A 17,537-nucleotide genomic window follows, 5' to 3' on the forward strand; every position below is an offset into this window, starting at 1 on the left:
AGCTGCTACTTAAAGACTGTAAGCAAGCTCCAGGCAGACAGCACTGAGTAGGCTGCTGGTCACGTGACCAGGCCATCCACTCAGTTGCTCAGCTCACCTCCAATTTTCGCGCCTCCCAAGTCACTACTAAAGGACTGTAGGTCAGCTCCAGGCAGACAGCTTTGAGTAGGCTGCTGGTCACGTGACCAGGCCATGCCACTCAGCTGCTCCGCCCACCTCCAGTTTTCACAACTTTCAAGTCTCTACCTAAGGAGTGTAGGCCATCTCCAGGCAGACAGCATTGAGTAGGCTGCTGGTCACGTGACCAGGCCATGCCACTCAGCTGCTCCGCCCACCTCCAGTTTTCACAACTTTCAAGTCTCTACCTAAGGAGTGTAGGCCATCTCCAGGCAGACAGCATTGAGGAGGCTGCTGATCACGTGACCAGGCCCTGCCATTCAGTTGCTCGGCCGACCACCAATTTATTCAGTTCTCCTTAGGCGTCCTCATTTCTGGCGTCCTCAGCAAAGGACGTGCAAAGACAAGGACCTCACCTGTTTGTGCCTTCTTAGGCCCGATACAGCCAAGGGCCTGACCCGCTAGCCTGCATTTCACTTACAAACTAATTGCTACTACTGCTACTCACCAAAAGACAATACCATGTTTCTCCTCCCTCTACAGCTGTAAGGAACTCATGGTGGCAACAGTAAAGACAGACACAAGTGATCACAGCTCAAGGGTGTTTATTGTACGATTAATGCAGGGTGGAAAAACGCCTAACTTAAATCTAAGATGGGAGCAAGCGTCGACCATCAAATGAAAAATAAGGCAGTCCTAGTGTTGTTGTGTCAAAATAAAAGGGTCTGTATTAAGAAAAACCTATTGCTAATTCCTTACAACTAATTACAGAAAGAGTGTGGGATAAGGTATCAAAATAAAGGAAACAGTGTTCAAATAATAAGTCAGGATGTGATTGCCTTGGAGTCTCCCTTCCCAACATTTTTTAACACGGGTCAAGGTGGGAGCACACGCTCAAGCCTTCCGAGCACGAGCTAACAGATCCGTATCAGCTTTCGGGTTCTTCGATGGTTAAGTCTCTCGCCTTCGAGGCCTGATGTTCTCAACAAACAAACACAAATGTTCTGTTTTACGAACACGTTGAGTGATGGCTTTACGTCTGGGTTCCCCTCTTCTGAGCGCACACCCCTCAGTAATTGTATTCAACAAATTCACAAGACACTTCCCTTCTCAGTGAACTTTGGGTGATAGCTTTCCACCCCTGGATCTCCCTCGGCCGGTCTTGGATCCCAAATGACAAGGGGGGCACTTCTCTTCCCCTTATCTTGCAATACTTCTTGCTTTCACAAATCTTAATGTCTTTTTAAACAGGTTTTCAGGCTTTGCCCCTCATTGTCGGTTGCCATCTGCCGAGTTCACTCTCACCGACTTTTCCGAAATGCAGTTCATGTACTAACTTTCACCATGCGGGATTCACTTTCCTTAGCTTTCGCAATCATCAAAGACTTTCGACGGTACGGAGGATTTTACAAGACCTCTGTATGACCACTTTGACCTTTCTTTGGCTTTTCCCAAGGCCTTCTGGTTACGCTAGTCTTTATTGTTGGGTAATCGCCCAGAGGTTTCTGAGTGAGCACCCACGTGGTGCCGGTTTCCTCTGTTGCTGGTTTTCTCCCTCCTTCATTACTAGTATCGCTTGCTTTTCAAAGTTCAATTTAGCCTTTGCTACTTTTCGTTCGACATAGTTCGGTTTCTTATCAACACTCCCCTAGTCTCACTGGCTGTGATGAACCACTTGGCTTTCTTCCTGTTTGGAGTTAAGGTTGAGAGACGGAGACAAGCGTCTTTACCCAGCTTGGTAATCAGAAAAGGAGGGTCTTGTGTACCATTGACATCTATGCAACACATGTTGGCTATTGTTTGCAGATTTATCATTCCCTTGCAGTGGTTCCACAGGCCTTGGTCGCAAAGGGCAAGATCGACTCTCTCCTTGTCTTTCTCCTCCTCTTGAACTGTCGTGCTGAGTTAGCTCTTACGTTGTGCGGACTGCTTTGCTCCTATTGTGCTCTTATGCTCTGTCTTTTATCCCTGTGAGGAAGACTGTAATGAAAGAGGCTTCTAGGCTCTTTAAGATTTCTTCATATAAGTTTATTCCATCTTTCTTGTTACAGTTCCACATGAAAGACACATAGGACATTAGCTGGGACAACACCGGCTCCCATCACCCAGGCAGGCCAGCTGTAACTGCCACTACACAGAACACTCACTCAGAACATTCCATCATCCACTCATAAATATTCCACATGACATCACAAGCTACCTCACATCAGACAGGAACAACATACCACACCTCCCTCCTTTACCAAACCATACATGCACAAAACAAGTCACCTACCAGCACAACACAACACAACTACCACCTTCCAAAATATATGCACGTATAACACTCAACTGGCAGACGAACACTTCCACGGCCAAAACCCAACTATCAAAACATCACACCATGACGAACCACATTCCATGAACCAATCACAAAGATACTGTCATCCATGTGCCTGTTCCTGCCACAAACAGGCAACTGGGCTCTCACCCCAGGACCTGGCCAACCCTGAAACTGGGCTACTTCACCTACGTTCCGACACCACCACAGAGCTGCTTCACCTCCTATCACCTGCTCCCGCCTCCAACAACGCGGGTATCCAGGCTGCCACCCTGGAACTCCAGCAGGCCTCTAGACTGCCAATCTAGAGCTCCCTGAGGCCTCAATGCCTCCAAGAAGACAAGCACAACTTCACTCCAACAGGGATTCACAAAGTGGAAACACACAACATCACTGAGAACACAAACACCCATGGACTCGACACCATACACGTTACACCAGACCACATTGTACAAACCTTCCAAACACATTGGGAGCAGTGGCTGCGCACTCCCAATGCCAACATCAACGACTGGTAAAAACTCAACGATATTATTCGCAAGGATGGTATCCTCACACAAGTCGAACTGTTGAACCCATAGATAAAACGAAATCCACAAAAAATGCCACAAGTAACATAGAAAACAATTTACTCATCATCTCAGGACACACCACACCCGATACCAACGGGTCATTACCAGGCGTCCCCAGCTACTCCTTTAACACCAGCTACCTACTGTCCTATGTGATGAGAAGGATACAAACTCTAGAGGAGGCGCTACCTTCCTTACAGAACAATCTCATCGCTATTCAACCTTTACCAGAATCAGGTAACCACTATGAACCAGACCGATACCCAAACATGAAATTAGAAAATCCTAACATCCTTCATGAAAGAGCTGAGGCGCTACCTCATTCTAGAACAACCGCATGGGTGTTCAACTTTTACCACGACAGGTAACTACCTAAAGCAAACCAAAACAATGTAAGGAAAACTCTATCCCCCACTGACATTACCCAAACAACCCAAACCATGCATTTCACACTGCAACACTTCCATGCTGAATGTGAGTCAGATTCATAACATGCATTCCAAAATCATAGAATGCTGCAACCATATGCTGTAAACAATACACAAACTGCATTGAAAACATTTGCGTTGTAAACATTTGAATACCATAACCATGTTGCTCGTAGAAAGTAAAATCCCCAAAACTAACACTTTTATGAACTTAAACGTCCATAGCCATTTTTAAGCTCTAAAGCGAACCTATGAGTCCATAGCCACTTATACAGGCTCTAATGACATGTGCAATATAGCTGAAAATCCTCAAAATGATTAAAGCTATCACACACATACACATACCACCCATCATACCTAATAGCAACGATTTATGCACATTAGTGTCCATGTGCCATGGTGCTTGGCACTGGAAACTTGCAATTCCTCAAAAAGAATTATACTAAAACCCTAACACACCACATATTTCTATAAGCATGAACTTTTCTCCATCCTCGCGGTACACACATGTCCACAAACTCACAGTGCACGCGGATACTCACCATCCTACATATGCAAAATACCCAATCCATTTTAAATGGGAAAATTAAGGTCCCAAATCTCCCAACATTATTTACCTACTCCAATTCCACACTTGCTGTTTACCCATGCCACACACCAAACACACCGTCTGAACATAGCATTCTTAACTGCTGTTAAATACAATGCTTCTTAATTTATCACGTGGCATATACATTCACATAAAGCAACTTTTGCTCCTCCTGACCCATTACTTAACAGAACATTTCGTCTTCTTAGCAACACAACGTTTAGCAAAACTATGCAGAATACTTTTCTGTAAAAATCTGGTTCTTGGAGCCTGATAAGGCTCACTTAACTGACACCCTATTAAAAGTCACCTTGTCCCTTGGCCGCTTCCATACGCTTCACTAGCTGAAGCGGAGCGTCATGCTTTCACCAACATTACACAGCAGTGCTGGAGATGCTCTAATCAGAACACCTCGTTCGCTGGCCGCTTCCATACGTTTGACTAGCTGAAGCAGAGAAGCATCGGCTCACTGTAGAGCAGCTTTCTCTTTCAGTGCGGAGTTTACAATCCTTCCAGACATGAACATGTGGCGTAATCACGTTACGTGCATCAAACCAAGTCCTTTACTCGAATAAAAAGAAAACAACATCATAGAGCTATGGGTGCAGATTCCATTCGTAGAATGTCAGAAGCAAAGTTCAATTTCTTTGCCAATCCCCCTTGCACTTTGTATGACGTTATCAGTCATAACTGGCAAGGGAGACACTACTGTGCTCAGCCGTGACCGATCAACTCCAATCTCTTCCACACGTTGGCGACCTCTTAACACTCAAAAGGGGACATCTGGGCCATCACACAGGACAGTACACTTCACTAGCTGAAGAGGACAGTACAAGACCGCTTCTGTACACCATTTCTTCGCCTTTCCGCCCGTATTATAAAATGTTTACAAGACTGCTTCTGTCTCTCACGGGCATGCACCAATCCTTCACATTTCCGCCCGTATCATAAAATATTTAGTCTGCATCCATAAGTCTCACGCACGTTCTCCATCTTACGGGCACCACCAGCAAACGGGTGGGCCCACGTCCTCCTTTTTCCAGATAGCCGCTACAATCCCAATAAGCGGCAAGACCCAGCACTTCCAATTACTATGGGGTCACGCACAAAGGGCTAGGGACTGCCTTGTACTTATTACAATACTGGGCCCAGTTTCTGCATTGCTCTACTGCCCAAACTCTCTCTCCAGCCCCCTATGATGCAGTCCATAGAGAGGCCCTTTCCCTCCTTCCCTGCGCTTTGGGTGATGGGACTTACGGTTGCTGGGGGGTGGTGTTGTCCTTGTCCAGTAGCTTGTCCTTCCTGCACCCCCCTCAGCAGGGTCCTTCAGTCCTTCAGCTTGTGGCTCATAGGTTACCAAAGACCGACTCGTCGCCAATGTAATGAAGGAGGCTTTCAGGCCAATGTAATGAAGGAGGCTTTCAGGCTCTTTAAGATTTCTTTATATAAGTTTATTCCATCTTTCTTGTTACAGTTCCACATGAAAGACACATAGGACATTAGCTGGGACAACACCGGCTCCCATCACCCAGGCAGGCCAGACAGGCACAACACAACAAAGACAAAGGGCCGTCAGGGGTGCATGATTCTGGTCTATTGCCTGACTTTGCCTGACCCTGGTATTGGGACACGTCAGGTAAACGGCCCCAGTGTTAGTCCGTTGTCTTTTCTGTTGTGCGAAAGTGTTCGTGTGGAAAAAGGGGGGGGCCTTTTTGGAATATCCTACATGGTAGGTTAGGGAAAAAGGTGTTGAAAGAAGAAGTAGGATACTGTATCTCGCCTGTCGATGTCCCACTCCCACTCCCCAAAGACCCCCCATCCAGGTGATCCTCCCTCACTGGTCCACCCCAGGAACTGGATCCAATAGCGATGGCTGTGTCCGGGCCACGTGGTTGATAGAGCCCCAGGGACTAGCTAGGAAGACACCTTCAGGTTTCTCACACAGCCCATCCCCACTCTCACTAGGGTCTGACTGGCCAGATTCCCCAGCTAACCTAGTGAACCTCATCAATGTGGCCTTTGCCCCCATCCAACAACTATGGACCAAATAAACACGCCCTGTCATGTTGATCAATGCTCGCTCAGCAATCGCTCACGCTGCAGAGATCGCTGACCTCATCTCATACATCTCATACAGCAATCTTGATGCCCTGTTCATCACTAAAACGTGGTTTACCCCATCTTCCCCACATTATTTTGATGTCCTCCAACCCCCAGGACTACTGCATCCAACATACCGACTGGCCAGGAAAGGCAGGAGGGAGAGTGGCAATCGTCCACAGGATCAATTGGCCATGCTCCATCATCCCTTCTCCCAAAACAAGCTAATTTAAAGCACCCACCTGCCGGTGCCCTCTATCGCACAAGGAATCCATCACCTCCCACCTCATCTACAGACCTCCTCACAGGAGTGTCTCTTCCATTGTAGACATCTCCAACTTACTCTCCTCTGACAAATTAGCACATTCAAATAATGTCTTTCTCTGTGATTTTATGTTTATGTTTATGTTTATTTTATTTATATAGCGCTTTACGCCAAAGCGCTGTACATTATAACAACAAGAATACAATAACAGTAGAAGCAAATACAAGATATGAGTCAAACCATCAATACAGCAACTAGAACAATTAGCCAGCAGCCAGCATTTTAAGGTCCCATAGCCACAGGCTGACGTTCAAACTCGAAGCGTGCTTTTTAGACTGACCACTTCAAAGTACCTTAAAGAAACTGTGCTCTCCCTGACGCATAGAAAAGGCAACAACCTAGACTAAGGGCCTCATTACACGGATGGCGGTAAGGGTTTACCGGTACCAGTAAGGGTACCAGTGCTGGTAAACCCTTACCGCCTTACTACAAGGTCCCTTTGCGGCTCCCGACCTTAACGGCTGGTCTGTACCACCGTACCGTAATTACCGCCTTCCCCATTCCTATTGAGCCCTATGGGGGCAGAAATGGGAATGGGGAGGTGCCATGGTGAATGGGGAATTACCGCCCCCACACACCTTGGAATAGGGCGGTAATTCCGCCATTCACCAGGGTCGCGGAGGATTGGGAGGAGAATGCCCAAGAGAGGGGCCCTAATTGCCCACAAACCCACTTTCCCTCAGTGTTCATGGGGTGTTTCGACTCTCAGCCCATTTCCCCCTCCCCAGTTCCAATAAGTACTGGGACGAGGAAGAGGTGATCGGGACCAATGAAGATTGCCCATCAACCTAACCTAGGGCTGCAAAGGGAGGCCTACCATCTAACACCTTTGAATTGTCCCACTAATAGAGTCAGGCAAGGTCAGGCACATTTCCTCAATTGCGCAAATCTGACTCCAATTGACTTTCACCTGCAATCTAAAAAGGGTGGCTCTGCCAGAGTAAGAGAGCAAGCTGGGAATGTTGACTGGACCAGCAAAATGCTTCAGGAAGAGGAGCCCAGAAGAATCGGTGGAGTGCGGGATGCTGAGACACTGCAACTGAGAAAGACAGTAAAGAAACAGAGGGGAGGAAGCCGGATAGCCAAGAGAGGGTGCAAGAGGCACATAAGTAAGAAAATGAAGGTGCAAGAGAGCACAGAGAAAAGCAAAAAGAAGTGTGCAAGAGGCACAGGAAGGTGAAAATTAAGGAGAAGTGTGCAAGAGGCACGGAAAGGTGGAAAGAATGTGCAAGTGTGCACGATAGAAAAAGAAGGTGTGCAGGAGCACAGTAAAGAGGAAAAAGGACAGAGTAGAAGTGGCAGAGAAGAAGAAGAAGGTGCCATAGAATAGGAAAGGGGTTAGAGGTCAGAGTGGTCGCACCTGGGAGGAGCAAAGAACCCAGCGTTCTCAAAGTCTCTGATACTACCCTCATGAAAGAACTGTACAGTGAAAGGTACATCCTGACAAGAGGATCTATGTGAATTTAACTCTGCATGTTTGGGACAAATCTATGAATAAACTTTAGGAAACGTCTATGCAAAATTTAAATGCTAAGAGGTCAAAAGGATATGTTTCTATCTCGTGTGAAAGTTAGATTTGCAGAACGCTGTGTACAAGCTCTTCATTCCCCAGTGTAGCTCCTGGTCACTGGTTAATGCTGGATACCCAGAAGCTTGTTTTAGCTCCTGCTTATCCACTCTTAATTTCAAGCCTTGTATTTGGTGTATAGATATTGTCATAAAACAATAATCTCTTCTTCACTCACAACATATCCACCATTTCTTACATTTCTTTAGAAGAGAGCCAGACTTGTGACGAGGACGCAGAAGTAGAAGAAGATAGTGGAGTTGGGCCTCATCATTTGTCATCAAAAACTGTAAAGCAGATCCTGGGCCTTGTAAGCGATGAGTCGGTGAGTTACCCCTTTCAACACAAGTCTGCTGTGTAATAATTGTATGACATGTAGGCTTCTATAATATGCATTTTAAGGTTACCAACCATTCTTCTGTTAAATGGTATGATAACTAGTAAAATTTTAGTTGAGACAAGAAAACTTCACAAATTTGCATAGTTCATTCTTAGGTGATAAGAACTTACTTGGAAGGCAGGTTGACCCCATCAGGAACAGCAGCAACCTAAGCTAACTGTCTGAGTGAAGTGGGGGCACTTTACACGAGCTTGGCAGTGCCGTTGCCGTTGGGGCTGACATACTCACTGGCTTCATTCACCAATGACACTCCAACTCCAATGTAATGTCCTTGAGTTGGATGTCTCCCTCATGAAAGGAAAACAATCACAAAAAATGGCACCATGTAAACAATAATATGGCGCTGGAAATTGAGGGCCTTTTCTTTTTCCAGGGTGATGGTGGAAGAGGCTGGCTCTTTGGAGGAAGGTCAGGTATGCATGAAGCTTCGTTAAATTAAATGCCATTGTGTAGCAGGGCTACTGGGACTGTTGAAGGTGTCAAAGTGGAAGGCAGTAGGCTGAGCTTGCAAGGGGCAGGCATTTTACTGGTGAGCACCCTGATTGGCTAGGACAATTGACATGTGCTAATCTACAAGTCCAATTAATGGACGCTTAGTCATAGTCAGAAAAGCTTCACATTCCAATCTATAATGTGTCTCTGTGACCTCAGTATGGAACACCTACCTATTACACAAACATTAAGGGGCAACCCAACACATTCAGTGATCTATCAGATATAGGATTTATAAGCAAAATGAACAAGGGATCAGGTAGAATTATTCCAGGCTTATTATTTGCTAGCTTAGCTTAAATTTCCTGAAGGGATGCACTAATCTACTGACATAATTCATAGTTAAATCAATGTAAAAGTAAACTAACTGATATATAGATTGTTTTCAGTGCAACACAATGCACATGGAACTGGAATGACCAAAGGAGACCATCACCTGCTCCCTAAAGCAGGCTTGGACGTGGCACATGAAGGAATTCCTAGGCTCCTCAGCCTATCCCTTGCCTATTTTGGTTTAATCTTCCCATAACCTGGGGAAATTAATCTTTGTAGAATTGGGGTAAAATTCAGGACTCCCCATAAACTTGGGATTCCCAGAAGGTAACTGAAACATAGTTTGTAGCATGCTCAGCCACTGTGGTGCTTTACAAGAGGAGATGGCTGCAGCTCTGGCAATCAGCGGATCTGCTCCTGCGGGCGACCGTGGGGCTCTAAACTGGATCAGCAAAGCCTGGTTTGAGCAGTGCTGGCAATCATTGGGTGACCTTCCTGCACCCACTCTGGAAGGAACTGGAACGGAGGACACTCCATTCAATGATCTGAGATCTTAATGTTTTTGGGGAAAGTGAACAAATCCTCTTATGTTGTGTTATCTTGAAATAAAACTATGAGATCAATTCTCCTCTTATAAATCCACATATATGTTCTACTCCCGATGTTCTGACTGCATTTAACTGAAGTCAGGTCTGTCTATTGGCCATACTCTGTTTAAATAAGCAAAGCAGGGCAGATTCCTAGACTTCCCCCACCACATCCTGCCCTCATGGCCGGAACCTCCCATGCCACATACTGTAACTCCACCTTACCTCATTTGTTATCCTTAATGATACGTACAGTGCTCTGTAGCTTTCTAGCTAGGTCTGTGCTATGCAAATCCCCAAATACAGATATGAGAAGGGCAGGAGCCGGCCACGTTGTTGGTGGCTGAAACTGTTTTATACATCTTTATAGGCCCTGCATGTCTCCCAGTTTCCAATAGACTTGGTTCAACGAATCAAGCCAATCATTATTATTAAATCACCATCCTGTTAATGAAAACCGTGTACTTTACAAATCACATTTTCTCCTCTAAGAAGATTTCCAAGGAACTTGTTCCCAGAAGTCAAAACTAATTGTACCCTATCCACAAGTTGGTGATTAAACTGCAAGATTCGAAACGACAAAAGTTGACAATATTAATGCTGAAATCCTTAGGAAATCCTTGGCGCAAGATGCAGATGCTGTTTTTCTGCTGGAAAAATAATATATATAGATTCATCTTCGAGATCATCTCATTATGCTTGCATGCTGAACATAGCTCATTACAGTCTAAGGCCAAAACATTGGGTTCTTCATGGAAACCCTGTTAATTGAATGCAGCCACACACATCACTCCTTTCATTATTAGGTATCTATTAGTAATTAGGGCTCATTGCAAGTTTGCTGATATCCTTTAAAAGTGCTGGTATTACTGTGTACCAGTACTTTACACGACCGGCTTATTATGTGTAACACGGAACCCATTTGCCGGATTTACCGGCGCTGGTAACACCACTCACAGAATTACCAGCGCCGGTAACACAGGTAATGCAAATACCAGCAATACCTGAAACATGTACCGGTAATACCAGCAGAACTGTATTGCTGGCACCTGATGAGCATGGACTTACCGGTAATGCAGGCAGATATTTGCTGGTATTACCAGCATATCCATGCCAGCGAAACCACCACCTCAAAGCTGCCGGTACATGGTCCCAGGTGGAGGACACAAAGCCACAGGTGCACCCAATGCACACAGGAACAGTACTAAAGGGCCGCACCCACCCCAAAAACACTCCCCAACACAACCATGCTGCCACACATTGTCGCTGCCATGGACCTGGAGGCGCTGCATGCTGATGTGCAGCTGATTGTGCTGGAGCAGCAGCAGCAGTGGCGACAGGAGGCCTGGGACAGAAGGAGGAGGCGGATGATGATAGGAGTAGAGGGGATGCCAGTGGCGAGGCGGAGGCGTGCTCTGATCCCTCGCACAAGGGCCACACCCTGGGCCCACACAGACAGCCAGATACACTCCCTGTACTGCCTAGGCAGGGAGACGAATCATGACCTCCTGACCTTCATCCAGGATGACATTCGGAGCAGCATCGGCATCAGGACAGCCATGTCACCTCTGTTGAAGCTGGTGTCGGTCCTGCACTTCCTGGCTACTGGTACGTTCCAGCACTCTGTGATCCAGCTGTATGGCATTTCGCAGCCTGCCTTCTCCAGAGTGCTGGTGCAGGTACTGGAGGCCCTCCTGAACCATGCGGGCCAGCACATCATCCTCCCAACCACCCAGGCACACCAAGGCACGTATTGGACTGCACGCATATATTGGACTGCACGCATGTAGAGCTGGTACCACCACCCCCCCCAATGCCTCCGAGGAGGTCTCCAGGAACCGGAAGCAGCACCATTCCCTCAATGTCCAGGTGACCTGTGACACCGACCTGACCACCATGTACTGCTGTGCCCGGTTGCCAGGGTCAACTCACGACTCCATGGTCCTGCGGAACAGCACACTGCCGGCTTACATGGCGCGTCACAGAGGACAAAGGACCTGGATGTTGGGTGAGTACATGTACATTTACACTTACACTGCAGCATGGGTAACAGGCAATGGGGGGAAGGAATCCAACAAATGCATGTCTGGCAAGCACCCTGCCCATGCAGGGTGAACCAACGCACGCCTCAATTGACAGGTCACAACACACAGGAGTAGCATATGACTGGCGATGTAGAAGTCACTGACCAGGCCATTGCAAACCCAAAAGGACATTCACATGGAATGCACTACAGATACCAGAATGCAAAACTTCCAATTCCCCCCCCCAAAGCAAGTGAATCAGTTGACTGTGCCACCTGGTGCCATGAGATCTATGTCCTGGTGAGACATAGCCCATGCATGCACAGACTGACCATTGAGAGTCCGCTATCACAAGCAACACCACTGCCGAGCATCATTATTCACACATGTAAATGCCAATGTCAATGGGTCTTGTACCACACACTGTTGCCACTTGCGTAGTCTCTTGGCTCTCTGGTGGGTCTGCAATGGAAGTAGTGTTGGGGCAGATTGTAAGTGGGATTGAGAGGGAGTAGAGCAAGAAGACTTTGATGTGCTGTTGGCAGCCTCAGTGTCGCTGAACTGGTCACTGAGAGTTGGGGCCTTCTGTGCTTGGTAGCCGTTATGTGGTGTTAATGCTTAAATGTGTATGGGTTGTTCTCATTGCAGGTGTTGTGAAGTGTGTGCAGTCAGTTGTGCGATAGAGGCATGGTGGTTTTCAGTTCAGACTATGAGGATGCGTATGCAGACTGATGAGTCCTCACTATGGTCAGTTAGTGGTAATACATTTCCTACCCCAGCAATCCTTCCAAGTGTGACCCACCCTTGAACAAACCATCTAAGTGTGATAGATTTCCTGCCGCCAACAATCCATCTCAGGGAGCAGAACCCAGCATGATATAGATGAAACACAGGGCCTATCTCAGGGGAAGAAGGGAACATAATGCTCAGCTATACCAGTTGCATGATGTTACTAATCGACACAGACAGGTGTAAGACATGGCGAATTGACAAAGGTCTGCTAAATGCAAGATAAGGCTAACCTTGTGTCTTTACCCCTGGCAAGTGACTCTGGATACCCGCTGCTTCCGTGGCTGATGACCCCTCTGAGGGATCCCAAGATGCAGGAGGGAATGGCATACAACGGGGCGCATTTGAGGACCAGGGAGACTATCGAGCAGAGCTTTGGGCTCTTGAAGGCACGTTTCAGATGCCACACTGGTCTGGGTTGCACTCATGTACAGGCCAGAGAAGGTCAGGCAGATAGTCCTGGCCTGTGCAATGTTGCATAATATCTTCGTCAGACACAACATACCCCTGCCCCCAGACCTGGACATTCCTCCACCAGAGGAGGAGGATGATGCAGTTCCAGCTAGGCCAAGGCATATGCGCATGGAAGCCAGGGATGGGCACATGGCACATCAATAACTCATTGATAACTTCTTTCACTGTGCACTTCCCTTGCACCTTACTGCATATGATGCACACACACAATAAATACTTGCACCAAAACAAGGAATGTCCACTCATTGCTTTAAGTGAAAACTAGTATGTATTGAAAAACAAATTCAGACTACACCATGCGCCCCCTTCCCCGCACACCCTGTCCGCGCCCCATCCCCCTCCCCACAGACCGTGTCCCCAAACCCCATTCCCTCTCACACACCCTGTCCCCACCAACATCTTCCTCCTCCCCACACACTCTGTCCCCACACTTCCCTCCCCCCCACACACCCCAAACACCCAAAAGCCCCAGTGTCAAACACAGAAGTGTCACTTTTTAGGCCTCTTGGCAACGGGGCCTTTGGATGGCCCAGGTTTGGTTGTTAGCCGCTGGGAGCGGTGCCTCGGGCTGCCCTGCTGCGAACACCCTGGGGTGATCGCAGCTGAGGGTGATTCAGATGCCTGGGCTTCAAGTGCTCCTGGGTGATCTGCAGGGTGTGGGTGAGGGAATCAGCCATTGCTGACACCCACTCATTCCTTCAGTGACCCTTTGAGCCAGCATGATGAGGGCTGCAATGGTGCATCTCAGGACCGGTGCGGTACTGCAGCTGCTGGCTCAAATGCACTCCCGCATGAGACGGAATTTGTCCAGCTGATGCTGAACGATGTCGCCCATTGCCCCGTGTCAGTTCTCCATGTTACGAATCTGTGCATCCATGTCCCGGATGTTGGGCATGGTTGAAGGAGGGGGGCTGTGCAGGATGGCCGGGCTAAATGACGGTGTCAGGTAGGGGTGTGCTTGTCCTCATCATCCTCATCTTCCTACTCTTCCTCCTCCTCGCCGTACCTGCCACTATAGGTGAGTGGCTGGTGTGGCATTGGTCGTGTGTAGGGCACAGAAGGGACGGTGGAGTTACTGGAGAAGCGTGTTATCTGTCTGGCAACTGGCAGTGGTGGTTGCTGCTGTGCAGCCGTCGCGACAGGTTGAAGTGGTTGGGCTGCAGGTGTTGATTAGGCTGCAGGTGTTGGTTGGGCTGCAGGTGTTGGTAGGGCTACAGGAGGTGATTGGGCAGCAGGTGTTGGTTGGGGTGCAGGAGGTGGTTGAGCTGCAGGAGGTGTTGGGCTGCAGGTGTTGGTTGGGCTGCAGAAGGTCATCGGGCTGCAGGAGGTGGTAGTAGTGTGGCCTTCCTGCCTGCACGTGCCCGTCCTGAAGAGGTACCAGACGTATCATGGTATGTGTCCTGCGACCTGCGATGGTCATGCTGTCTGTTGGGTCTGTTTGGTCCAATATGTGCTTCAGCACGGTTGGGGGTGTGGGGAGTTTACATTGACTGTTTGTCTGCCAAGGTGGCTACGGTGCTTGTGTATGGCTACCTCTGGCCGCAACCCCTGGCATGTGTGTGTGGTTTGCCCATTTGCTGAGACCGACACGTGTGGGAGCTGTTCCCTTTTTCCCTGCCTGGGGATGCATTTATTTTGACACAAAATTGACATTTACATGGGGTTTGTTGTAATGTTGGGGTGGTCAGTAAGGGTCCTCACGAGCGTGAGGGGTTCATGTTGTGTGCACCATATTGATGACTGGGGGTGCGGCGAACTGGGCTCGGTGTTGCAATTTCTTATGTATCGAGTGTAGTTAATAAGGGATGGGATATGTTACTTTTAGTGTTACTTTGATTAGAACTGATACATATTAGAGTCGCACGCAGAAAGATTTATTTATTTTTAAATTTGTGTATTGGCATTTTTCAACAATATCAATCACATAACATTCAAAAGTGCTGTGCACATATATGGTTGCAATGCATTTTTAACTTAACATTAAACATTATCGTAAACAACAACAACTGTCTCCATGTTATGTTCCTACAATTTCGTACCTTCCATACTGGGGGTGGGTAGAGGGGGTAGTTAGACGGTCCAAGAAGGGGGGTTGGTGGTGTCCTCAGAAGGCCAGCTTTATCCTCAGTGGCCTCGCCCGTGTCGTTTCCGTTTATACTACGAGTATGCTTAGCCTGAGGCCTTTAGTTCATGGGGGTTTATCGTCAGAGGGGTGGGACATATGTCTGGTGAGTTCTCTCAATGCCTCTAGCTCCCTGCTAGATTCAAAGGTCGATCTAGCGACGCAATCCTCCCAAGCCTTGGTCTCGGCCTGCACCCACCGCTTGCTTCACTGAGCCATATTTTGTATTGTGGTCCCGCTGGTTTTTGCCAGGACATGGCAATGGTTCTTTTGGCCAGTATGCATACCAAGTCCATGGGCCTCATTACACGGAAGGCGGTATGGGTTTACCAGTACTGGTAAGGGTACCGGTACCGGTAAACCCTTACCGCCTTACTACGAGGTCCCTTTGCGGGTCCTCCCTTAATGCCTGGTTTTTACAGGCGTTAAGTACGGGACCCGCAAAGGGACCTTGGCGCTAATTACGGTACCGCAATCTGCGGTACCGTAATTAGCACCTTCACCATTAACATGGAGCCCTATGGGGCTGACTGGCAATGGTGAAGGGGCAATGGTGGATGGCGGAATTAGCGCACCCACACACCTTGGAATATGGCGCTAATTCCGCCATCCACCAAGGCGGACCCGGTAAGGTACCGGCGGCAGCCATGGCGCTAATAGCGCCATGGTTTACCGCCTTCCGTGTAATGAGGCCCCATGAGTCGTACCGCGTGTTTACGCTTGGCCAATCTGGGGTAAGTTCCTAATAGGCACTCCTCTGGTGTCCATTTGTATCTGGTCATGCCTGCTTTTTCGCACGTCTGTTTTACTTTGCCCCACAGCAAGCTGCCTTGGGGTATTCCCACAACATATGTATCAGATCAGGCTTTTCCCCCTTACACCAGGTGCAGTTCTGTTGAGCTTGCTTGTTAAATTTGGCTATTCGGTGTGGGGTCAAGTAAGTTCGGTGCAGTACATTCATCTGTATCTGTCTGAATCTGTGGTTTCTTGAGACTTCTTTGGGGAATGTGAGCGCCCTGCTCCACTCCACCTCCGTCATTTCTCTGCCTATGTCCCTTTCCCATTTGATTTTCATTTCCATACTCCGGGGGTTGGGTATGTCGCTTAGATGGCCATATATTTGTGATATTGGTCTGCTGCCCTCCCCCAGGTTGTATAGCATCATTAAGAGTGGGTCTGTGTCCGGTTCTTCAGGCCACGTGTCCCACTTGCGTCGTGCAGTGGTGCGAACCCTTTGATACCATAGGAACTGGCCTGGGTGGATGCCTTCTGTTTCTTGTAGTGATGCAAACTCTTTGAAGGTGCCTTCTTCGTAGAGATCTCCCCAGGTGTAGACCCCTTGTCTTTCCAATAATCTAATTTGTTTCAGATCTGTGGCCGTTTTACAGAGGTCTGCGAGCAGTGGTACTTCTGGTGCATAGGAGTTCTGTGAATGGGTGAGCATCTTCGTTCTATGCCATATCTTTTTCCCAAGGGTGGCTAGGGGGGGTGCGTTTCCCAGTAGTTGTAAGGGTATCCAGATCAGTTCTTTCAGTTGGTATGGGAGGACCATAGCCTGCAACAGGGGGGTTTCAGATTTGGGCTCATCGGCTAGCCATTTGGTCACAAAGCTTAGCTGGGCTGCAAGGTAGTATTTTTCCAGGTTAGGAAGCTGGATTCCTCCCTGACTATATGGTAGGGCTAATGTCGACAGCGCCAGTCTGTGTCTGTTTTTCCCCCACAGGAACTCTTTTATTAATGTCTCAAGCAATCGGAAGAAGGGTTTGTTAATGTAGTAATGCACATTCTGGAACCTGTACAAGAACCTTGGCAGTACAATCATCTTGACTATTGAGGCCCGTCCCATCATGGACAAGGGAAGTTTCGCCCAGAAGTTCATTGATTTCCGCAGGACTGGGAGTGCTGCTTTTGTGTTGTGCTTGTGCATCAGTGCGGGGGTGTGCATTATTTGGATTCCGAGAACGGAATGAGGTGGTCTGCCATCTTATCCCTACTGCTGGAAGTGTCTCTAAGTCCTCATGTCTCATGGCTGCTCGGGGAAACAGGCAGGATTTTGACTTACTGAATTGGATTCCTGACACCTTGGAGTAATTATCCAAAACATCTAGTATGGTGGGCACATTGTGTTGTGGGTTTCTGACATGTATTAGTACGTCATCTGCGTAAAGTGAGATGACGCGGTCTATTCCTCCCAGCCTTATACCAGCATCGAAAAATGACTTTCTAAAGTAAATGGCCAAGGGCTCCAGTCCCAATATGTACAGCATTGGGGACAGTGGACATCCCTGCCTAGTCCCCCTTTGTATGTCCCAGGCCTCCGACACGTTTTTCCCAGATTTCACCCTAGCTCTAGGCTTA

General features: G+C 47.9%; 1 protein-coding gene across 1 annotated transcript in view; it reads left to right on the plus strand.

Moving 5' to 3' along the window:
* The window catches only part of DRC1 (dynein regulatory complex subunit 1), a 742,360-nt gene that overhangs the window by 513,218 nt on the left and 211,605 nt on the right, over positions 1-17,537 (plus strand). The window contains exon 11 of the mRNA XM_069605601.1: positions 8,228-8,343. Within this exon, the coding sequence (XP_069461702.1) occupies positions 8,228-8,343 (116 nt within the window). The remainder of the gene's footprint in view (positions 1-8,227; positions 8,344-17,537) is intronic.

The sequence above is a fragment of the Ambystoma mexicanum genome, chromosome 4p, assembly GCF_040938575.1.
Source record: "Ambystoma mexicanum isolate Mex_15411 chromosome 4p, UKY_AmexF1_1, whole genome shotgun sequence".
In the NCBI taxonomy this organism is placed as follows: domain Eukaryota; kingdom Metazoa; phylum Chordata; class Amphibia; order Caudata; family Ambystomatidae; genus Ambystoma; species Ambystoma mexicanum.